We start from the raw sequence: 19,708 nt of genomic DNA, 5'->3' as shown, positions 1-19,708 counted from the left end.
TCACTGTGACACTGACACACCCCACACCCTCACTGTGACACTGACACACCCCACACTCTCACTGTGATACTGACACACCCCACACCCCTCACTGTGACACTGATACACCCCACACCCCTCACTGTGACACTGACACACCCCACACCCTCACTGTGACACTGATACACCCCACACCCTCACTGTAACACTGATACACCCCTCACTGTGACACTGACACACCCCACACCCCTTCACTGTGACACTGACACACCCGACTCCCCTCACTGTAACACTGATACACCCCACACTGTAACACTGAACACCTCACATCCTCACTGTGACACTGACACACCCCACACCCCTCACTGTAACACTGACACACCCCACAACCCTCACTGTGACACTGCACACCCCACACCCCTCACTGTAACACTGACACACCCCACAACCCTCACTGTGACACTGACACACCCCACACCCCTCACTGTAACACTGACACAACCCACACACCCCCACTGTAACACTAATACACCCCACACCCCTCACTGTAACACTGACACAACCCACACCCTCACTGTAACACTGATACACCCCACACCCCTCACTGTGACACTGACACCCCCCAAACGCCTCACTGTAACACTGACACACCCCACACCTCCCACTGTAACACTGATACAGCCCACACCCTCACTGTAACACTGACACACCCACACCCTCACTGTAACACCGACACAACCCACACCCCTCACTGTAACACTGATACAGCCCACACCATTCACTGTAACACTGACACAACTCACACCCCTCACTGTGACACTGACACAACCCACACCACTGACTGTGACACTGACACACCTACACCCTCACTGTAACACTGACACAACCCACACCCCTCACTGTGACACTGACACAACCCACAACCTCACTGTGACACTGACACACCCCACACCCCTCACTGTGACACTGACACACCCCAAACGCCTCACTGTAACACTGACACACCCCACACCTCCCACTGTAACACTGATACAGCCCACACCCTCACTGTAACACTGACACACCCACACCCTCACTGTAACACCGACACAACCCACACCCCTCACTGTAACACTGATACAGCCCACACCATTCACTGTAACACTGACACAACTCACACCCCTCACTGTGACACTGACACAACCCACACCACTGACTGTGACACTGACACACCTACACCCTCACTGTAACACTGACACAACCCACACCCCTCACTGTGACACTGATACAACCCACACCCCTCACTGTGACACTGAAACACCCCACACCCCTCACTGTGACACTGAAACACCCACACCCTCACTGTGACACTGACACACCCCACACCCCCCACTGTGACACTGACACACCCCACACCCTCACTGTGACACTGACACACCCCACACCCCTCACTGTGACACTGACACACCCACACCCTCACTGTGACACTGACACACCCCACACCCTCACTGTGACACTGACACACCCACACCCTCACTGTGACACTGACACACCCCAAACCCCTCCCTGTGACACTGACACACCCCACACTCCTCACTGTAACACTGACACACCCCACACCCCTCACTGTGACACTGATACACCCGACTCCCCTCCCTGTAACACTGACACACCCCACACCCCTCACTGTGACACTGACACACCCCACACCCCCACAGTAACACCGACACACACCACACCCTCACTGTGACACTGACACGCCCCACACCCTCACTGTGACACTGACACACCCCGCACCCCTCACTGTGACACCGACACACACCACACCCCTCACTGTGACACTGACACACCCCACACCCTCACTGTAACACTGAAACACCCCACACCCCTCACTGTGACACTGACACACCCCACACCCCTCACTGTGACACTGATACACCCCACACACACACTGTGACACTGACACACCCCACACCCCTCACTGTGACACTGACACCCCCCAAACCCCTCACTGTAACACTGACACACCCCACACCCCTCACTGTAACACCGACACACCCCACACCCCTCACTGTGACACTGACACAACCCACACCCCTCACTGTAACACTGACACACCCCACACCCCTCACTGTGACACTGACACACCCCACACCCCTCACTGTGACACTGATACACCCCACACTGTAACACTGAAACACCGACACCCCCCAAACCCCTCACTGTAACCCTGACACACCCCACACCCTCACTGTAACACCGACACACCCCACACCCCTCACTGTGACACTGACACAACCCACACCCCTCACTGTAACACTGACACACCCCACACACACACTGTGACACTGACACACCCCACACCCCTCACTGTGACACTGACACCCCCCAAACCCCTCACTGTAACACTGACACACCCCACACCCCTCACTGTGACACTGACACACCCACACCCTCACTGTGACACTGACACACCCCACACCCCTCCCTGTGACACTGACACACCCCACACTCCTCACTGTAACACTGACACACCCCACACCCCTCACTGTGACACTGACACAACCAACACCCCTCACTGTGACACTGACACACCCCTCACCCCTCACTGTGACACTGACACAACCACACCCTCACTGTGACACTGACACACCCCACAACCCTCACTGTGACACCGACACACCCACACACTCACTGTGACACTGACACACCCCACACCCCCCACTGTGACACTGACACAACCCACACCCCTCACTGTAACACTGACACACCCCACACCCTCACTGTGACACTGACACACCCCACACCCCTCACTGTGACACTGACACACCCCGCACCCCTCACTGTGACACTGAAACACCCCACACCCTCACTGTGACACTGACACACCCCACACCCCTCACTGTGACACTGACACAACCCACACCCTCACTGTGACACTGACACACCCCACACCCCTCACTGTGACAGATACACCCACACCCCTCACTGTGACACTGATACACCCCACACCCTCACTGTAACACTGACACACCCCACACCCCCCACTGTGACACTGACACACCCCACACCCCTCACTGTGACACTGAAACACCCCACACCCTCACTGTGACACTGACACACCCCACACCCCTCACTGTAACACTGACACACCCCACACCCCCCACTGTAACACTGATATACCCCACACCCCTCACTGTGACACTGACACAACCCACACTGTAACTCTGCCACACCCTCACCCATCATAGTAACACTGATGCACCCCACACCCCTCTCTGTAACACCGACACCCCCCAAACCCCTCACTGTGACACTGACACACCCCACACCCCTCACTGTGACACTGACACACCCCACACCCTCACTGTGACACTGACACTCCCCACACCCCTCACTGTAACACTGAAACAGCTCACACCCTCACTGTAACACTGACACACCCCACACCCCCCACTGTGACACTGACACACCCCACACCCCTCACTGTAACACTGACACACCCCACACCCCTCACTGTAACACTGACACACCCCACACCCCCCACTGTGACACTGACACACCCCACACCCCTCACTGTGACACTGACACAACCCACACCCTCACTGTGACACTGACACACCCACACCCTCACTGTAACACTGACACACCCCACACCCCCCACTGTGACACTGATACACCCATCACTGTAACACCGACACTGACACACCCCGCACCCCTCACTGTGACACTGACACACCCCACACCCCTCACTGTGACCCCACTTCACCCTCTGATAACCTCCTCCCTCCCTTCACCCCTCACCCGGGCACAGTCTGGGCTGTAGGTGTTGAGGTGGACATGTGGGAGCTCTGCCAGCGTGTGTTGGCATTTTTTCCTGTCTGTGGTCACCAGCCCCTCTCGAGTGACTCTCAGGGATTGACCTGGCCAGTGAATGAAGCGAACAGGTATTTGCTGCCCTGAGCTGCTCTCTCCGCCCTCTGAGGAGGGGCTGGAACTACAACAGCCCTGCGAAGGCACAGACAGAGTGAGATGATGAAGAAAGCTCCTCTCTACCTGCCTCGATCCTTCCCCTTCTTCTGCTCCATCCCCGGGCAGGCATGGATTAACATGATGATCAGTGTGTTCCGGAAATGGGGACTTCCCCGACAGTGCATTCCCACTAGCCGGTCCATCCTCAGGGGGAATTGCATCTTGTAGCCCTTTGGGTCTTCGGAGTCTGTGCATCTGGAGTTGGCAGTGTTGATTCATGGAGTAAGGGCTCTGATCACCATGGTCCCCGATCTCCTGGTGTCGCAATCTGCACTGGCAATCTTATTGTCATTACTTTATTGCTGCCAAACAATTGATACTAGAGCGTACAATCATCACAGCGATATTTGATTCTGCGCTTTGCACTCCCTGAAGTACAAATCAATAGTAAATATAATAAAAATTTAAATTATAAATTATGAATAGAAAATAGAAAAGGGAAAGTAAGGTAGTGTGAAAAAACCGAGAGACAGGTCCAGATATTTGGGGGGTACGGCCCAGATCCGGGTCAGGATCCGTTCAGCAGTCTTATCACAGTTGGAAAGAAGCTGTTCCCAAATCTGCCTGTACGAGTCTTCAAGCTCCTGAACCTTCTCCCGGAGGGAAGAGGGACGAAAAGTGTGTTGGTTGGCTGGGTTGTGTCCTTGATTATCCTGGCGGCACTGCTCCGACAGCGTGCGGTGTAAAGTGAGTCCACGGACGGAAGACTGGTTTGTGTGATAGTTACTTGTGTATTGAGATATAGCCCAGGAACTGGCCCTTCTGGCCCTTTGAGCCGTGCTGTCCATCAGTCCTCTCATTTAACCCTAGCCTAATTACGGCACAGTTTACAATGACCAATTAACCTACTAAATGGTTCATCTTTGGTCTGTGGGAGGAATCTGGAGCACCCGGAGGAAACCCACGCGGTCACCAGTTGAATGTGCAAGCTCCTTACGGACAGTGGCAGGAAATGAACCCGGTCGCCTGTGCTGTACAGTATCGTGCCACCCAGTGACGGAACCCAAGCGCAGATGATAGACAGACTCTGATGTGGAGACGCCAGCGAGAGTTTATTCATAATTATTCCAACAGAACATCGATGGCTTGCGATAAGTAACATTTTCAGAACTAGGACCCCGCAATTAGCGCCAATCAGGCATCCACCTAAATAATACAAGTAACACAGAATACCCAAGCCTATCAAAATAAACTTAACGTGTGTAAACAGAAAGCACTGGGAGACTGCGTTTCAAAGATTGAGTCACTCAAGAAAAATACAACTCTCACTAACTCTTGTTAAACAACAAATAATCAATTAACACACACAAAATGTTGGAGGAACTCAGCAGGCCAGGCAGCATCTATGGTAAAGGGAAAACGATCGACATTTTGGCCCAAAACGTTGAATGTGCTCTTTTCCATAGATGCTGCCTGGCCTGCTGAGTTCCTCCAACATTTTGTGTGTGTTGCTTTGGATTTCCAGTATCTCATTTGTGATTAAATAACCAATTAAGATGCTCTAAACACCTTGGAGCCCAGTGCTCTCTGATGCCCTGCACTGGCCCGAAGAGCTTGTTACATATGGGAAGCATTATTAGGAGGCAAATCCCTGCATTCAGGCAGGGAAATGTTTGCGGGAGCTGAGGATGTTAGTCCGACTTCAAACACCCTCCTCCTCACTGAGAGGTGAATAAATGCAAACATGCATACAATAATTTCATAAGTATATCATCAGACGTAGGAGCAGAATTAGGCCATTTGGCCCATCGGGTCTGCTCCACCATTCCATCATGGCTGATCTATTCCTCCTCTGCCCTCTCCCCATAAGCTCTGGTGCCCTGACTAATCAGAAGCCTATCAATCTCTGCTTTAAATACACCCAAAGATTTGGCCTCCACAGCAACCTATGGCAACAAATTTCACAGATTCATTACACTTTGGCTGAAGAAATTCATTCACATCTCTGTTGTAAAGAGATCGTTCTATTCTGAGGCCGTGTATCTGGTCTTAGGCTCCCCCACGATTGGAAACATCCCCTGCACGTCCATTCTATCTAGCCCTTTCAATATTCAAAAGGTTTCAATCAGTCCACCCTTTACACTTCAAATCTCCATTGAGCATCATCACTACAATAGGATCTATTGAACTGATGGCAAAAGGAATGTAGAGAAAATTTGTATTTGGGGTGAGAAGATGGCGGCGCGATGACAGCGCACGCGGCCTCTCCAGTGAATGATATCTGTTATCTGTCAAGTAGGGGACCGTGCACAATCCTGATTTGATGGAGACGGATGTGAGAGCACAGCAGAACATCTGGAACACTTCTGAAATGCCCGCTTCGCTGCCGCTGCTACTGTGTGGTAACCGGAATCTCCGGAGCTGAAGGCCCCGAAATCCTCGGCTTTGCATGTTTCAGCGGCCAGGGAGAGGTCGAAGGCGCTCGGCAGAGCATGGTGCTCGGGAGGCTGTATCGGAGAGGCTGCTCGGAAGCTTGGAGTTTTCGGACGGATGGACTCAGTGTCGGCTGTGGTTGGCTGCTTCCAAGGTATCAGCAAGTTGACGGTGCCTGGAGGTTTATGGCAGGGAGTTTCTCCCCTTTGCCGCCTGCTATCGGGGACTCGGGAGTCGATCGACTCGGGACTTTGAGACTTTTTTTTTTTACTGTGCCCATGGTCTGTTCTTTATCAAATTATGGTATTGCTTTGCACTGCTGTAACTATATGTTATAATTATGTGGTTTTGTCAGTGTTAGTCTTTGGTCTGTCCTGTTTTCTGTGATATCACTCTGGAGAAACATTGTATCATTTCTTAATGCGTGTATGCATTTCTCAATGACAATAAAAGAGGACTGACTGTTCTCATAATCTAAAATGAATAAAATCTATTCCTGTAAAAATATGATTTGATTGTTGGGAAGAAATTACTCTGCTTCTTGAGCTGAGCTGAACATTACATATTCGTAGGGCAGAGTCATCACAGGGTCAGACACAGAGTGAAGCTCCCTCTACACTGTCCCATCACACACTCCCAGGGTCAGACACAGAGTGAGCTCCCTCTACACTGTCCCATCACACACTCCCAGGGTCAGACACAGAGTGAAGCTCCCTCTACACTGTCCCATCACACACTCCCAGGGTCAGACACAGAGTGAAGCTCCCTCTACACTGTCCCATCACACACTCCCAGGGTCAGACACAGAGTGAAGCTCCCTCTACACTGTCCCATCTCAGTCCCAGGAGAGGGACAGAGAAGTGACAGAGTGAAGAATGAGGATGGTTTAATCAAATTAAACTTAACCAAAGCTTTAATTCCAATGTTAAATGAGTGTACACTATGACCTCTAACCCTTGTGTCCCACCACTTGAGGAACAGTTTCGGGTATCTGTTGCACTGCACCTTTGATGCTACTACAAGTAAGTTTTTCACTGTGACTAGACAATAAACTCGAGTTTAACTTTTGTCTCCTTTTATCGTTTTAAAGGCTTCCTTGGGGGAATCGTCACAGCGTTGCCTTCCACAGAATGCAAAGTGGGAGAAAACGTTAGTTTGATGGGTGGTGCTCACAGCTGGAACACAAAAACACACGACAATTGACTTTGAATTTTTAAATAATTTATCTTGCTCCCAGTGCATTACAAAAGATCGTGGGTTTCTGCAAGCAGCCCAGGAAAATTCGCTGGGATGTTCCTCGGTGTGGTGGATCTGTGTATGGGAAAAGGTTAAATTGGTGAATTCTTCTACTCAGTCAAGTACAGAGGAGTGAAAGGTAGTGTCAGTGGACGGTGGAAGATCAGTGTTGAAGGGGTTCTCTTCTGGGAGAGGCAGGGCCTCTGAATGAGAGAGCACCGTCTACAGGAAGGATGTTGAGGCTTTGGAGAGGGTGCAGAAGAGGTTTACCAGGACCCTGCCTGGTTTAGAGGGCGTGTGCTGTCATGAGAGGCTGGATAAACTGAGTGGAGATCAGATAGGCGTTTATAGGATTATGAAAAGCATATATAGAGTGGACAGACAGTGCCAGTTTCCCAGGGTTGGAATGTCTAATACCAGAGGACATGCATTGAAGGTGAGAGGGAGTGGGTTCAAGGGGGATGTGAGGCGTAAGTTTTTTACTCGGAGAGCGGTGAATGCCTGGAATGGTGGTAGAGGGAAATATATTCAAGGCTTTTGAGAGGTATTTAAATAGGCACATGGTTGTAAGGAGGATGGAGGGATGGACATGGTGTAAGTAGGAGGGATTAGTGTTTGGGTGTTTTTGATTTGCTATTTAGCCGGTTCAGCACAACATTGTGGGCCGAGTGGTCTGTTCTGTTCTGTACTGTTCAAGGTTCTATGAGGAAAGTCTTCTTCTCTGCGAAGGTTGTACTTCTCAGAGATCAGAATCCCACATCTACGTCTGAGGTGGACTTCTCGTCAGTGATGTGATCGGGGTTTGTGGGGAGAAGGAGGGAAGGTAGGCTGAGGTACAGCCACAACCCCAGTGAACAACGGAATGATCATCACGAGGGAACGATGGCCACGTTTGCAGAGGACACCAAAATGGGGGAGGGGACAGGTCGTGTGGCGGAGACAAGGAGCCTGTAGGGTTACACAGGTTGCAGCTGGGGGTGAGGAAGTGGCAGATGGAATTCAGTGTCGGGAAGTGTTGAATTATTCACTTTGGACGGAGGAATAAAAGGTAGGCTATTTTCTAAATGTGGAGGGAGTTCAGATATCGGAGATGCAATCTTGGCATTCATTCCCAGAGGACTAGAACACAAAGGCAAGAATGTAACACTGAGGCTCTATAAGGCATAGGTCAGATTGCATTTGGAATATTGCCAGCAGGTTTGTGCCCTGTACCTGAGGAAAGATGTGCTACCGCTGGAGATGGTCCAGAGGAGCCGCACAGAAATGAAGGGTTTAATAAACCAGGAGCATTTGACGGCTCTGGGTCTGTACTCACTGGAATTCAGAAGAATGGGGGGAAGGGCCAAACTTCATTGAAACCTATCGAATGTTGAAAGGCCTAGATAGAGTGGACGTAGAGAGGATGTTTCCTAGCGTGGGTGAGTCCAGGACCGGAACGCACAGCCTCAGAATACAAGGACATCCGTTTGGAATGGAGATGGGGAGGAATTTCTTTAACCAGAGAGTGGTGAATCCCTGAAATTCGCTGACACAGAGAGCCATCGAGGCCAAGGCACTGGTGGAATTTAAGGCACAGATTGATAGGTTCTTGACTGGTAAGAGGGTTAAGGCTTACAGGGAGAAGGTGGGAGAGAAAAGCAATTGGCCGTGGTTGACTGGCGAGCAGACTCAATGGGCTGCTGATGATCTGATGGTCTAGGTGACAGTAATGATTGGCTGAGTGGCCTTCTCTGGCAGGTTACCTTTAAATTGGTGTATTCAACATTCATGCCGTCGGAATGTAGACCCCCTAGTGAGGGGTACGAGGTTCTCTTCCTCTAGTTCTTCAGCTTCACCAGAGCAAATGGAACCCGCTTAGGTTGGTCAGCATGGACGCTTTGGGCCGAAGGGCCTGTTTCTTAATGTATGACTCCATGGAGGAGAAGGCTGAGGTTGGAAGGTTGAAAATGGTTGGATGGGACTGAGGAGGGGATTGAAATGACTGACAGCTGGAACAAGTTATGGCGTTGGGTTAGGACTATCTGCTGAGCCTCTCTATTGGGAACGTCAGGCTGAGTGGACACCGAGGCAAGTGCAGAAGGTGAGCACTGGATCACTGCCTTTTGATCGCTGGGGGATCGCTCTGCTACAGAGGGGGAAAGGGTTCTGTGTTTTTCGCCCAATCCTTCTCGTTTTTTTTTATGTGTGAGGGGGGAGTTGAGGGTTGTGTGCCTGTTCCGTGTTTTTTGTGTGGGGAGGGGAATTTTGGGGGAGGGGATTGATGATTGTACTGCCATTCTTTTCTTTCCTGGCTTTGTGGCTATCTGGAGAAGGATTTCAGAGGTGTATACTTTGATAATAAATGAACCTTTGAATCTATGATTGGTTATGATGGGATGGGAGGGAATTTCAGCCCCACCCACCAGTCCTATTTGTTAACGCAGTGAACCTTTTCCTCCCGTCACCCCCCCATGTAAGTCAGTGAGGGGAAACTGCCGGCTCTGATGAGGGGGTTGGGTGTGAAGCCTCCTGGAGTCGAGTATCCAGCCGGAGGAGTAAGGATGTCCTGTAGTCCCTCCCCACCAAGGGGATAGGGGTCCGTCAAGACTCCCCAACCTCTTCCCCAGAGTCACTGACTGCCCTGTCACCCTCCTCCCCGCCCCGCCTCTCACCCCCTAGACCAAGGCTTTGCCCGCCTCCTGCCCCCTAGACCCAGACCTTGCCTGCCTCTTGCCCCCTACGCTGCCCCCTAGACCCAGACTTTGCCTGCCTCCTGGGCCCCCTGGAGGCAGCACACCCCCCTTGCCCGGTAGTGTGCGGCTGGAAGGTTCCGGTAGACGGCCTTGCTGTAGGGGACGAAGCAGAGGCCGAGCTGGAGGTGCCGAGCGAGGCGGCAGTAGGCAGCAAGGGCGAGGACTCCCAGGGGCGTCACCAGCACGAAGCCCACCACCATCAGGGCTGTGGAGCTGCCGTCACCCAGGATCTCCAGACAGCGGGCGGGCGGCGAGCGCAGGACCTGCAGGGGATTGAAATGGAACCAGCTCACTATTGTCTCAGGGCTCTTCTGCCTCGAAGGGCCGTGACAGCTACTGACTGTCCACACATCTCAGTAAAGCAGTAAATGTAATCAAAAACCCCAGCACCTCGCTCCCTCCCCTTTCCCATCGGGCAGAAGATACAAGCGCCTGACAACACGTACCACCAAGCTCACGGACAGCTTCTAGCCCACTGTAATAAGACTATTGTAAGATACAATGGATTCTTGACTTCACAATGTACCACATAGTGCCTTTGGTTCCTATTGTCGACCTCAACTGCACTTTCTCTTAAACTGTTACACTTTAATCTGCATTATGTTATTCCTTTACCTTGTTCAATCTTGATGCACTGTGTAACGATTTGATATGGGTGAAAGTACACATCTCCAAGGGGGTGTAAGGCACTTCTTCCCTCTGCTAGCCTGCAGGTCACCCTTGGGGAAGGTGTAGCACCTGCTCAGCCTACCCAAACCACCACCCCCCACCCAAAATACAGGGTGACGTGAAACCATGGGAGCAGGTGGTGGATGGTCGTATGAACAGCCGGTGCAGATCACAAGTCCTGGTTATGTGACCACTGACATCAGGCAGACAATCTCTGAAGAGTATTGATAATGGCTGGGATCACCCATCTTGTAAAGACACTGCCCAGAAGAAGGCAATGGCAACCACTTCCATAGAAAAATTTGCAAAGAACAATCATGATTGCCCAAGCCATATGACAGGGTTTTATCAATGAAATGACTTGTACTACCTGTACTACTAGACCATTTCAAAGCATCAGTACATTGAGATAGTCCATTGGAAATCATCAGTACATTGAGATAGTGCAGGGGAAACATCAGTACATTGAGATAGTCCAAAGGAAAACATCAGTGCATTGAGATGGTCCAGGGGAATCATCAGTACATTGAGATAGTCCAAAGGAAAACATCAGTGCATTGAGATGGTCCAGGGGAAACATCAGTACATTGAGATAGTCCCAGGGAAACCATCAGTACATTGAGATAGTCCAAAGGAAAACATCAGTACATTGAGATAGTTCCAGGGGAAACATCAGTACATTGAGATAGTTCCAGGGGAAATCATCAATACATTGAGATAGTCCAGGGGAAACATCAGTACATTGAGATAGTTCCAGGGGAAATCATCAATACATTGAGATAGTCCAGGGGAAACATCAGTACATTGAGGTAGTCATAGGAAAAGCAAAACCAAAGTGTAGAATAAAGTGTTACAATTACAGAGAAAGTGCCATGCCAGCAGACAATCACGTAATTCCAAGGTCAAGGGTCCCTCGTATTGTAAAAGTTATCTGGCTAGAAGTTTTTTTAACAGTGGGCTAGGAGCTCTCCTTAAGCCTGGTGTATGTGTTTTCAGGCTTCTGTATCTTCTGCCAGATAGAAATAGGGAGAAGAGGAATGGACATGGAGGTCGAACCAGATCAGAAGGATGAGGAGGATCTCTTTGAAACCCATTGGATACTGAAAGGTCTGTGTTGAGTGGACCTGGAGAGGATATTTCCATCAATAGGAGAGTCTAGAACCATCCTCAGAACAAAGGATCATCCTCCTGAGATGAAGAGGAATTTCTTCAGCTGGCTTCGTGTGTCTATGTGGGGGCGGGGGTGGGGTTGTGGGTCTGTCAAAGTCATTGCCATGGTGGGTTACGAAGATACGCCAAGTGAGGGCAGTCAGCCCTCAGTTACAATTTGTGCTGGAGTTATGATCACATTATGACAGTTTCCCTCGGGAGTCCAGAACAAGGGGTCATGGTTTAAGAATCAGGAAAGGGGGATGGCTGGCTGTTCAGGACAGACACAGAACTCCTTCATCTGGATTAAACTTCATCTGCCACTTCTCAGCCCAGCTCTGTATCTTGTCAACGTCCCATTGTAACCCATGTCAATGTTCTACACTATCCACAACCCCACCAACCTTTGTGTCATCTGCAAATTTATTAATCCACCCTTCCACTTCTAATCCAAGTCATTTATTAAAACATCACGAAGAGCTGGGAACAGAGGAGACTTCCTTGCAATCACAACTGTTTAGCAACATCTATTACCCGGGATAGCCTGGGGACAGTCTGAGAGGCTAGTACCCATCAGCTTCTTCAATTAGAGCAGGAGGTTGGAGGAGGGAGGTGGGGAGAGATAGTGGGAAGGGGAGGGAGGGAGTCGTTGATTTGAAGATGCAAAAAGGGAGTCACTCACTTGTGTGAGGAAGGAAGGAGTGATGGGATGAGGGAAGATGACTAGGGAGATACTAACTTGCGAGTGAGAGAGAGAGGAGGGGAGGGAGTGACTGACCTGGGAGTGACAGAGCGAGGAGGAGGTAGTGACTGACCCGGGAGTAAGGAGGGGAGATAGTGACTGACCCGGGAGTAAGGAGGGGAGATAGTGACTGACCCGGGAGTAAGGAGGGGAGATAGTGACTGACCCGGGAGAGAGGAGGGGAGGTAGTGACTGACCTGGGAGTGACAGAGAGAGGAGGGGAGTAGCAGGGGCATACTTATAGAAAATAGCGCCTCTGGCAAGCACTGAAATTGCGCCCCCATCCAAACATCTGACACCCATCTTTTAGATAACACCATTAATCAGCTCAAAAATACAAGTCAAGCTCGTTAATCTTTTAATTAACAAATTATGGCACTACATGAAAATTATAACTGCACCTTCCTTGCTTTCGCTGATGCAAGTTGGTCTATGATGTGATCAAAGTCAGCTTTTTCAGTTTCTTCTCTTTCTACACTCAGCAGAGCAAGATCACAGAGTCTGCCTTGACCCATGGAGGCTCTCAGATATGAAAGTATTAGCTTTAACTTGCTGAATGATCTCTCACAGCAGGTGATGGAAACTGCGATGGGTAGCATTATCTGAATAACAATGCGAAGATTGGGGAAGACGCTCTCATCTCCATACTGAACAATAAATTCAAGAAGCTCTTCAGGTCTTGATATTTTCATGTTGACCCGCCTTGACAGCAACATTCTGCAATCCAAAATTTCTTCATATAGCTGCTGTCCATCAACATCAGAGCTGTACAATTCGCCCAAATTTTCACACTTCTTCTTTAGGTCGTTACTGTCGGTGCCATAACACAATCTCTCGACATCAAGAAGGAACCCAGTGTCAGTGTCGTGCAAACGAGAAAACCTTTCGTCCATTTCTCTGTGAAGACGGTCAAGTGTTCCCTTCATGACTCTTTCCATTTCCTCCTTAACTGTTAACCCAGCGTCTCTCCAGTTCTCATCAGCCAATCGTTTCTCTCGTCTCTGACATCTTTCAACTTCAATATTCCATTCTTGACAGAGACCGACTCCTTCCCCGAGTGACTCACTGACCAACACTTCTCTTTCATCATAAAAATGATCTCAGAGGGCTTTCAAATCCAGGGCAGCATCGTGGAAGTTCATGCTATGATCCTGCAGCCTCTTTTGAATATGGTCAATGCGAATCAGTACTTTGTTCCAAAATCCTAGCAAAATCAGAAAATCGTAACTCAACATGTGGTTGTACAGCTGCCTTGCGTCACTTCTTGTTTCACTGGTCTCGTTTTCATTGTCTATCATGTCCTGGAGAACTTGAAGTATCACCTCAGGATACTTGTTGACGGGCTTCACTGTCCTTGCACTCCACCTGGTTTTGGACTCTGACTTAACAACCACAGGCACGGTGTTTTTGAGTTTTTCCCAGCGCTGTGTTGAATGAGAGAAAAACACGTAGAGAGCTTCGATGGTTCCAAAAAATGTGACCATCATTGTATCCTGCTTGGCTGCATGTACACCCACCAAGCTGAGTGAGTGATTGTTGCAATTCACAAACACTGCCGGTTGTTTTTCTCACTTATTCTTTGATGAACACCACCTCTGTGTCCAGACATCACAGCAGCGTTGTCGTAGCACTGTGACTGACAATCTTGCAGCTCCATTTCGTCCTTCTCTAGCTGTTTCAAGATGTCTTCAACCAAGCTCTCAGCATCCTTCTGGCTTATTTGGATAAAACCAAGGAAGGACTCTCCAACATGGACTGTTTTCCTCTCAAAATCAACTTCCACATACCTCACTACTTCTGACATCTGCTCACGGTGTGGCTGATCAGGAGTCAAGTCGAACATGAGCCAATAGTGTTATTAGATTAGATTATGAGGACACTCACGTCCTCTTTTATTGTCATTTAGAAATGCATACATACATGCATTAAGAAATGATACAATGTTTCTCCGGAGTGATATCACAGAAACACAGGACAAACCAAAGACTAACACTGACAGAACCACATAATTATAACATATAGTTACAGCAGTGCAAAGCAATACCATAAGTTGAAGAAGAACAAACTATGGGCACGGTAAAAATAGTCTCAAAAGTCCCCGAGTCGATCGACTCCCGAGTCCCCGATAGCAGGCGGCAAAAGGGAGAAACTCCTTGCCATAAACCTCCAGGCACCGTCAACTTGCCAATGCCTTGGAAGCAGCCGACCACAACCGACACTGAGTCCATTCGTCCAAAAACTTCAAGCCTCCGACCAGCCCCTCCGATACAGCCTCTGCCGAGTGCCTTCGACCTAGCCCCGGCTGCTAAATCAAGCAAAGCCGTGGATTTCGGGGCCTTCTGCTCCGGAGATTCCGGTTACCACACAGTAGCAGCGGCAGCGAAGCGGGCATTTCAGAAGTTTTCCAGATGTTCCTCCGTACTCTCACGTCCGTCTCCATCAAATTAGAATTGTGCATGGTCCCCTACTTGACAGATTACAGACATCATTCACCGGAGAGGCCACGCGCACTGCTGTCGCGCCGCCATCTTCTCCTCCTTGGCTTTACGAACGCTTCTCAGTACACTCTGGCGAGCGGTGGAAGCCATCACATGGATGAATTCGTTCTGGACACCGGTGAAAGATAAGGCATGGATCCAGGACGATTTTCCAATTGAGTGAGGTGCTCTTTTATGACAGGGTCAAAGATGGCCAGTAGTTTCAGTAAGCCAAAGAAATTTCCCACATTGGAGTCATTGTCTAGCTGAAGTAACTCCCCGTGTCCTCGCAAAGCCAGGTTCTGAGTCGCAAGGAATTTTATGCAGTGAAGAATTCTCGTCAAGATATCACGCCACTTCTGCTTTCCCTTCTCAATCTGTGACTGAAATACCGCGTCACCATCTCCTCTGTTTCCAGCTAAATTGCTTTCCATTTCTTTCCACTGTGTGAAGCATTCCCGATGATTCTTGGCATTTTCATGAACACTAATTCTTTCAGGTGCTTTCCACTGGTTGAATCCACTTTCCTGCTCCAGTGAGGATTGATGGACTGACCGGGAATAGAGAAGACAACTGATACAAAATGCAGACTTTTTAGAAGGGGAATAGACCAGCCGTGAGCGAGTCACTTCCTCACCACGACCATTTCCCAATTTCCTCTTGGACCAAGTTTTGTTCATTGAGCAGTTATTTGTTGGTAGGAAAGGCCCCTCACTGTTCTGGAAATACTTTGAACCCAGTTTTATAATTTCTGTTCTCAACGCGTCAGTCAGAATTGCTTTTCCAGTATCCTGGTCAATCTTCAGAAGTCCAGTGTCATGCTGTTCAATCTCATCTGGTATGACAGTTTGAGGCTCTTTGACACCATCCAGTTCACAGGTTCAGTGTCATCAGGTAAAAGCTTGTCAGTAAACTCAACATCACCACCACCACCATTGTCTTCCCCTCCTGTCATGTCCACGTTCTCTGTGGCAGCCTCACTCTTAATTTCATCATACTCAGATTTATCTGACTTGACTTCCTCCTCGGCTTGTGACGCATTTGTACTTGATCCACCTCCGATTCTAACAAACTTGCAGCAGGTGCAGGTGACTCCATGAAACGTGTCGAACTACTTGTTCCGGGCTTTTCAAAGAAGAGCATGAAGAACTTACTCGACTTCTTGGCTTCCTCTGCCTCCAACTTTCGTCTCTTCCGTCCTTCAGCTCCACTTCCCTTCTTCTTCATGAAGAAACGTTTCATGGTCTTCCTACACAATGCTCTGAAGTAAGGCCATCCTAGTGCTTCTCACCCATGGTAATCAAAGACAGATCATACATCTGAAGAAAATTCTTTCTTCACTATCCGAGGATGGCTTGTCTGACTTTAATAGAAACTGCTCTGTGGCGCCCCCCCACTCAAGTGGCACCCAGGGCATGTGCCATGCCTTAGATACACCATTGGGAGGGAGTGACTGATCTGGGAGTGACAGAGAGAGAGGAGGGGAGGTAATGACTGACCTGGGAGAGAGGAGGGAGGTAGTGACTGACCTGGGAGAGAGGAGGGAGGTAGTGACTGACCTGGGAGAGAGGAGAGAGGTAGTGACTGACCTGGAAGTGAGGAGGGAGGGAGTGACTGACCTGGGAGAGAGGAGGGAGGTAATGACAGACCTGGGAGAGAGGAGGGAGGTAGTGACTGACCTGGGAGAGAGGAGGGAGGTAGTGACTGACCTGGGAGTGAGGAGGGAGGGAGTGACTGACCTGGGAGAGAGGAGGGAGGTAATGACAGACCTGGGAGAGAGGAGGGAGGTAGTGACTGACCTGGGAGAGAGGAGGGAGGTAGTGACTGACCTGGGAGAGAGGAGAGAGGTAGTGACTGATCTGAGAGTGAGGAGGGAGGGAGTGACTGACCTGGGAGTGCAGAGGGAGGTAGTGACAGACCTGGGAGAGAGGAGGGAGGTAGTGACTGACCTGGGAGTGAGGAGGGAGGGAGTGACTGACCTGGGAGTGAGGAGGGAGGTAGTGACTGACCTGGGAGAAAGGAGGGAGGGAGTGACTGACCTGGGAGTGAGGAGGGAGGTAGTGACTGACCTGGGAGTGAGGAGGGAGGTAGTGACTGACCTGGGAGAGAGGAGGCAGGTAGTGACTGACCTGGAAGTGAGGAGGGAGGTAGTGACTAATCTGGGAGTGCGAAGGGAGGTAGTGACAGACCTGGGAGTGCGGAGGGAGGTAGTGACAGACCTGGGAGTGAGGAGGGAGGTAGTGACTGACCTGGGAGTGAGGAGGGAGGTAGTGACTGACCTGGGAGAGAGGAGGAAGGTAGTAACTGACCTGGAAGTGAGGAGGGAGGTAGTGACTAATCTGGGAGTGCGGAGGGAGGTAGTGACAGACCTGGGAGAGAGGAGGGAGGTAGTGACAGACCTGGGAGAGAGGAGGGAGGTAGTGACTGACCTGGGAGAGAGGAGGGAGGGAGTGACTGACCTGGGAGTGAGGAGGGAGGTAGTGACCGACCTGGGAGAGAGGGGGGAGGGAGTGACTGACCTGGGAGAGAGGAGGGAGGGAGTGACTGACCTGGGAGCGAGGAGGGAGGGAGTGACTGACCTGCGAGTGACAGAGCAGACCGAAGGAGACCATGACGGCGGCGGGGAGCAGCACGGCTCCGAAGACGAGGATGAGGAGCAGGAGGTTGAGCATGGCGACCAGCAGGTTGTGAGCGGAGATGAGGACGCCGCACGCCCAGCAGTCCAGCGTTGTGCGGAGCTGGGGCGCCTCGCCCTGCCCCGGGGGGCTGTACGGAGGTGGGACGGCAACCGGCGGCTCCTCTCCCTCTCGTTCTCGCTCCGCGGTCCAGGCGCTGCTCTCCGACATGGCGATCTCCGACCGATCTCGGACCCTGGCTGGATGACTGGAGAGACTGCGCTCCCTGGTACAGGAGAGGCTCCCCCGATCGGGCGGGGGGCGGGGGCCACTCATGTGTGGAATGTGAGATAAACCCCCCGCCCCCACGATCGGCTCCGGTGAGGGGGAGGCAGGACGTGGGAGACGGGAACACAAGAACACACACACGAACACGCAGATAGACAGACAGACACGAGGCACGGTCAAATACACTCAGACACACATAAACACACAAATATGTGCACAGGGACAGAGACACGTGCGTAAATACAGATATACACACGAGCGCGCAAACACAAACACACGCACACAAATACAAACACACACACAAAGACACACACACACTCACACAGAGATACATACACTCATACTCACACACTGATACACACAGAGACACACAAACATACCCACACACAACCACCGAAACACACACACACACACTGGAATTACTTTGGGTACTGAGGTAGGCCTGCTGGGAGACGGTGGGTCTGTGCGATTGGTTTGAGGACTGATACAGGTCTGTGGGAAGAGAGTGGGACAGTGGGATTAGTTTGGGGACTGATACAGGTCTGTGGGAAGAGAGTGGGACAGTGGGATTAGTTTGGAGACTGACACAGGTCTGTGGGGAGAGAGTGGGACAGTGGGATTAGTTTGGAGACTGACACAGGTCTGTGGGGAGAGAGTGGGACAGTGGGATTAGTTTGGAGACTGACACAGGTCTGTGGGGAGAGAGTGGGACAGTGGGATTAGTTTGGAGACTGACACAGGGCTGTGGGGAGAGAGTGGGACAGTGGGATTAGTTTGGGAAGGAGGGTAAGGAAAGGGAGAGGTTTGGGAAGGATGAGAGATGATTGGGATGGAGGGGAGGAAGGGGAGGTCTTTGGGGAGCAGGGCAGGAAGAGGAGTAGGTGAGGAAGGAGAGGGAGGAAGAGGAGTAGGTTTGAAAGGAGGGGGAGGAAGGGGTGTGGTTTGGGATTCAGGGGGGTGGAATGGGAGATGTTTGTAATGGAGGGGAGGATGGGGAGAGGTTTTGGAAGGAGTGGGAGGAAGGAGAGGTCTTTGGGGAGCAGGGCAGGAAGAGGAGTGGGATAGGAAGGAGGGGGAGGAAGGGGAGTGGTTTGGGATTCAGGGGGGTGGAATGGGAGATGTTTGTAATGGAGGGGAGAACTATAGGACCGACAGGAGAGGATGGGTAGATGTTTGGAAAGGGAGGGAAGACGTAAAGAGGTTTGGGATGGAGTGAGAGGTAGGGGAGAGATTTGAGATGGAGGGGAGAGGATGGGAAGAGGTTTGGGAAGGAAGGGAAGAGGATTGAGACAGAGGGGAGGAAAGAAAGATGTCTGGGATTGAGTGGGTAGAAGGGGAGAAATTTGGGAAGGATTGGGAGAAAGGGGAGACGACTGGGATGGAGGGGAGGAGGACAAGTTTGGGATTGAGGGAGTGGAAGGGCTGAAGTTTGGGAAA

At 50.8% G+C, this 19,708-nt stretch overlaps 1 protein-coding gene across 1 annotated transcript; it reads right to left on the bottom strand.

Moving 5' to 3' along the window:
• Positions 1-10,327: 10,327 nt before the first annotated feature.
• On the bottom strand, positions 10,328-18,384 carry LOC140197275 (transmembrane protein 88-like). Its single transcript, XM_072257198.1, has 2 exons — positions 17,948-18,384; positions 10,328-10,594 (listed from the first exon to the last, which is right to left on the bottom strand). Exons 1-2 carry the CDS (start codon positions 18,317-18,319, stop codon positions 10,328-10,330), a joined length of 639 nt encoding a protein of 212 aa, XP_072113299.1. The 5' UTR covers positions 18,320-18,384.
• Positions 18,385-19,708: the final 1,324 nt, after the last annotated feature.

The sequence above is a fragment of the Mobula birostris genome, chromosome 5 (assembly GCF_030028105.1).
Source record: "Mobula birostris isolate sMobBir1 chromosome 5, sMobBir1.hap1, whole genome shotgun sequence".
In the NCBI taxonomy this organism is placed as follows: Eukaryota; Metazoa; Chordata; class Chondrichthyes; order Myliobatiformes; family Myliobatidae; genus Mobula; species Mobula birostris.
The sequence above is the reverse complement of the archived record's forward strand: the minus strand, read 5'-3'. Positions and strand labels throughout refer to the sequence as shown.

Bases quoted from the DNA above. Each gene is read 5' to 3' on its own strand.
- LOC140197275 (XM_072257198.1), bottom strand. From the start codon at position 18,319: ATGAGTGGCCCCCGCCCCCCGCCCGATCGGGGGAGCCTCTCCTGTACC. The intron at 10,595-17,947 runs GTCAGTCACTCC...AATCCCCTGCAG, and splicing joins GTCTGCTCTGTCACTCGCAG to GTCCTGCGCTCGCCGCCCGC.